The sequence below is a fragment of the Sardina pilchardus genome, chromosome 8 (genome assembly GCF_963854185.1).
Source record: "Sardina pilchardus chromosome 8, fSarPil1.1, whole genome shotgun sequence".
Taxonomy (NCBI): Eukaryota; Metazoa; Chordata; class Actinopteri; order Clupeiformes; family Clupeidae; genus Sardina; species Sardina pilchardus.
The window spans coordinates 32,015,121-32,020,120 of NC_085001.1; the positions used below are offsets into that span (position 1 = coordinate 32,015,121).

At 49.0% G+C, this 5,000-nt stretch overlaps 1 protein-coding gene across 1 annotated transcript in view; it reads left to right on the plus strand.

Annotated features, from left to right (window-relative positions):
* The window catches only part of LOC134089752 (huntingtin-interacting protein 1-related protein-like), a 29,096-nt gene that overhangs the window by 22,401 nt on the left and 1,695 nt on the right, over positions 1–5,000 (plus strand). Inside the window, exons 14-26 of the mRNA XM_062544194.1 lie at positions 113–296; positions 605–693; positions 799–915; positions 1,085–1,186; positions 1,439–1,633; positions 2,141–2,288; positions 2,586–2,672; positions 3,212–3,319; positions 3,540–3,676; positions 3,978–4,088; positions 4,177–4,235; positions 4,394–4,424; positions 4,621–4,683. Of these exons, the coding sequence (XP_062400178.1) occupies positions 113–296; positions 605–693; positions 799–915; positions 1,085–1,186; positions 1,439–1,633; positions 2,141–2,288; positions 2,586–2,672; positions 3,212–3,319; positions 3,540–3,676; positions 3,978–4,088; positions 4,177–4,235; positions 4,394–4,424; positions 4,621–4,683 (1,431 nt within the window). The remainder of the gene's footprint in view (positions 1–112; positions 297–604; positions 694–798; positions 916–1,084; positions 1,187–1,438; positions 1,634–2,140; positions 2,289–2,585; positions 2,673–3,211; positions 3,320–3,539; positions 3,677–3,977; positions 4,089–4,176; positions 4,236–4,393; positions 4,425–4,620; positions 4,684–5,000) is intronic.

Genomic DNA, 5,000 nt, shown 5'->3' on the forward strand with positions numbered 1-5,000 from the left:
TTGCACCTGTCAAATTTGTATCCTTATGTGATATTTATTGTTAATTGAATAAATAAGTAAACTGTGTGTGTGTGTGTGCTGCTCGTGCGTGCGTGCGCGTGTGTGTGTGTAGGCCCAGCGTTACATCACGCAGCTCAAGTCTCAGATCAACAGTCTGGAGGCGGAGCTGGAGGAGCAGCGTGTGCAGAAACAGCGCGCCCTGCTGGAGAACGAGCAGCTGCGCATGGAGCTGGAGGCCACGCGCCGCCGCAACGCAGAGCACGAGAGCCAGCAGAGTCTCTTCGACGAGGCCGACAGTACGCAACACACACACACACACACACACACACACAGATGATTAATAAACATGCAGACACATTATGTCTGACAAGGATGGTGGTCACAGAGATCACACAAATGAGCTCATTCACACATGCACACACACACGCGCACAACTATGATCAAACATGCAGACATATTATGCCTGACAATTACGGTGGTCACAGAATACACACATACACGCACGCACGCACGCACACACACACACACACACATGTACACGTACACATACATGTGTATTATTATATGATATGCCATATAAGACTGTGTGTGTTTGATTGTGCAGAGAAGTCCCAGGCCACTGAGCAGCGCTACAACAAGCTGAAGGAGAAGCACGCTGAGCTGGTGTCCCATCATGCAGAACTCCTCAGGAAGGTACAGTAGCGTCTGAGTCAGCCTCCACTGCCCACCACCATGCTCTTTTAGCAGCGCTACAAATATAGCCTTATCTAATATGGGTGTGTGTGTGTGTGTGTGTAGAGTGCTGATACAGTGAAGATGCTGTCAGCCACTCAGCAGACTCAGGAGGAAGTGGAGAGGACCAAACAGCAGCTGGCTTTTGAAGTGGAGCGTGTGCGTCAGGAGGCCGAGATGAAGGTACACACACACACACACACACACACACACACACACACAAACAAACACACACACATTGTTTCATGCCCACATCCTCCATCGTGCACTCCAGCCTGTTTGTATGATGATGATGATGATGATGATGATGATGATGATGATGATGAAGCCGTCCCTCCTTTTGTGTGTGCAGATGGAGGAGCAGAAGTTTGAGATGGAGAAACTCCGCAGGGAGATGGAGGAAAAGAATGCAGAGATGGCGCGAATCAAGAGCACAATGGAGGCTAATACCAAGGTGTGTGTGTGTGTGTGTGTGCGCGCGTGTGCACGTGTGCGCGCGTGCGTGTGCACGCAGTCCTGTCTTAACTTCCTGTTTGGGAGAGGAAGCACACAAACTCATCTGCATACATTTATATAAACAAATCATATATCTTCTATGTAAAAGTCTTACCAACAAAATCGTATATCTTCTATGTAAAAGTCTTCCATTCCTGTAGAGCTGTGCTGATGTGTGTGTGTGTGTGTGTGTGTGTGTGTGTGTGTGTAGACGGATCAGGAGCGCAGCAGCTCGTTGGTGGCGCTGCAGGCGGAGAAGGAGCGCTTGATGCGCAGCGTGAGCGAGAAGGAGGCGGAGCTGTCGTCGGTCCGGCAGGCGCACCAGCAGAAGGAGAGCTCCCTGCAGCAGGACCGCGAGCGCAGCACACGAGAGATGGACCAGCTGCACAGCAAACTCAAGGAGAAGGTAGCACACGCACACACACACACACACACACACACTCACACACACACACGCATACTCACACACACGCACACATACTCACAGACGCGCACACATACTCACAGACGCGCACTCACACACACACACACACACTCACACACTCACACACACACATACTCACAGACGCGCACACACACACAGTGATGTACAATTCTCAAGCAGTTCATGCTCCCAGGGGAAAAACAGACTGTTCAGCAGTTGTCATTGAGACTCCGGTGCAAAATAGAGGCTGTTCTATTCTAATCACTCTAACAGTTTGGGCCACCTGCATTCAAAGCGTAACAGACTCGCATACACTCCCCAGGTTATGGTAACAGTATTAGAGTTTCACTGCAATATAGAGGCCCTAACCTGGAAAGGCACATACACAGCACATGCATAGGATGCACAGGTATATTGAAATCACTATAGTCACAATCACTATGGTACTTTTAATTCTCACTGTTCAACTCTGTGTGTGTGTGTGTGTAGTCGAGTCGAGAGGAGCAGCTGCAGCAGAAGCTGTTGGAGGAGCAGTTTGCCCTGCTGCAGGGCACTGTGACTGAGGCTGAGAACATCATCCAGGACGCCCTGGCCAAGCTGGACGACCCCCTGCACATCCGCTGCACCAGCTCACCAGGTACACACACACACACACACACACACACACACACACAGTGAATGCAGCCAACTCACCAGGTGCACACACACACACACACACACACACACACACACAGTGAATGCAGCCAACTCACCAGGTGCACACACACACACTCACACACATGGTGGGTGCATCCAGGCAGATTTGCATTTCCCCAGCCACTCCCAACTCATATGTGCATGCACACAAGCACACCTCTACTCTCCCAGCTGCATGCCCAGTGCATTTCCTAATGTGGTCCCCTTATGGCCCTGTGTGTGCTTGTGTGTCCTGCAGACTACCTGGTCAGTCGGGCTGAGGCCACCCTGGGCTCCATTGATAAGGTCAAGACTGGACATGCGGACTACCTGAAGAACATGAGCGGTCAGTGTCCTCCTTTCCGTCCTCTGCTTTCTGTTGATGTGTGTTTTTAAGATTATTTGCTCATGTCGCATATAGGCTGGAATATATGGCGTATACTGCCCCCTACTGTTAAGCAGTGGTAAGTCCTGGTCTTAGCTCGCTCCGGAGAGTTGCGTTGTTGTTTCTGACTTTTAACAGCACGTCTGGTTGTCTGTTTGAAACTGGAGGTTGAAGACAAGGATATGTTGTTTGTATTGAGGAAGGATTGTGTAAATCTGTGCGGTAGGAATAATTTGTTCAGGTGTATTAGTAGCCTGTAACCTGTTCAGCTGTATCAGTAGCCTGTAACCTGCTCAGGTGTGTTAGTGTTCTGTAACCTGTCCAGGTGTGTTAGTGTTATGTAATTTGTTCAGGTGTATCAGTAGCCTGTAACCTGTCGAGGTGTATTAGTGTTCTGTAACCTGTCCAAGTGTGTTAGTGTTCTGTAACCTGCTCAGGTGTATTAGTGTTCTGTAACCTGCTCAGGTGTGTTAGTCATGCGTGTGTGTGTTTGTGTGTAGATGCCGGAGGCCTGCTGAGAGCTCTGACTCAGTTCTCCCACCTGACGGCCGACACCATCATCAATGGCAGCGCCACTGCCCACATGGCACCCACTGACCATGCCGACCGTAAGACTACACACTTTTACCCATATGACCTACACATACACACACACACACACACACACACACTTACACACACACAAAAGGCATTCACCCAAAAAGTTAATCAAGACACTCACACAAGCAGACAGGTAATTAAACATCAGTCCTGATTGTGTATGAATGTTTTCATATTCTTACACAATATTATATTGTGTGTGTTTGTGTGTGTGTTTGTTTTGAGTAGGTCTGACTGAGAACTGTAGGGGTTGTGCAAACAAGAGTCTGGAGTTCCTGAGGGATTTGAAGTCTAAAGCATCACTGAGATCTGCTGATCCTGCCGCCATACGCGCAGCAGTGCAGAAGATCCTAATGCTGGGACAGGTACACACACACACACACACACACACACACACACACACACACACACACACACACACAGATCCCCATCTAAGGTAACGTTAATTGTTAGTACTCTGTTGTTATTAGTACATCTAATGCTGATGAGTCCATGATATCTAACCTTTATTTCCATCTCTCCACCACCTCTCTCTCCCTCTCCCTCTTCCACACTCTCCTGTCTCCCTGTCTGCCATTCCCTTCCTCTTTTCTTTATCTCTCTTCTCCCATCTCCCTCACACACACACACACACACACACACACACACACACACACACACACACAGGAGCTGAGGCCCAAAGGAGCTGACGTGGGGAAAGATGAGCTGGGTGATTTGGTTGATAAGGAGATGGCTTCCACGTCTGCTGCTATTGAGGAGGCTGTTCGTCGAATTGATGTGAGTGATACACACACACACTCACACACACATAGAGAAGTAGTTCTTGATGACTATGTCGGCTAACATATTATGTGCTCATCCACAGGAAATGATGAATCAAGCCAGGAAGGACACTCAGGGGGTCAAACTAGAGGTCAACGAGAGGTCAGTTCAGTGGTTAAGAAGCAGAATGGTCTGTTTGGGACTACCAAGCACTTCATTAAAACCCAACAACAGTAGCAGACAACATTGATGTATTTAAGTGTTTAAGTGTGTTGGCTAGCATCAGTGCAGCTATAAGAGTGTGTGTTTCTCCTCTCCAGGATCCTGTTCAGCTGTACTGACCTCATGAAGGTGAGAGAAGTCCCCCTGAGGAACTAGCAGATTTGTGTACACCCCCCCCCCCTCTCTCTCTCTTCTTTCTCTCTCTCTCTCACTCTCTCTCTCTCTCATTGTTGTTGTCATCCTTTCTTTTGTGTTGTGGTAGGTGTTTTACTCCACACCTGCCATTTGTAAATCCTTCTCTCTCTCCCTCTCTCTTCTCCGTCAGGCGATCCGTGCGCTGATCATCTCCTCCACTGACCTGCAGAAGGAGATTGTGGAGGGATCACGGGTGAGTCATGTGCCTATTGTCCAGCACCGCTGCTCCTGTGTGTGTGTGTGTGTGTGTGTGTGTGTCTGTGTCTGTGTCTGTGTCTGTGTCTGTGTCTGTGTGTCTGTGTCTGTGTCTGTGTCTGTGTCTGTGTGTCTGTGTGTCTGTGTGTCTGTGTGTCTGTGTGTCTGTGTGTCTGTGTGTCTGTGTGTCTGTGTGTCTGTGTGTCTGTGTGTGTACTAACTGAGCTCCTGTTGGTGTCTGTGTGTCTGTGTGTGTGTGTGTGTACTAACTGAGCTCCTGTTGGTGTGTGTGTGTGTGCTAACGGAGTCTCCTCC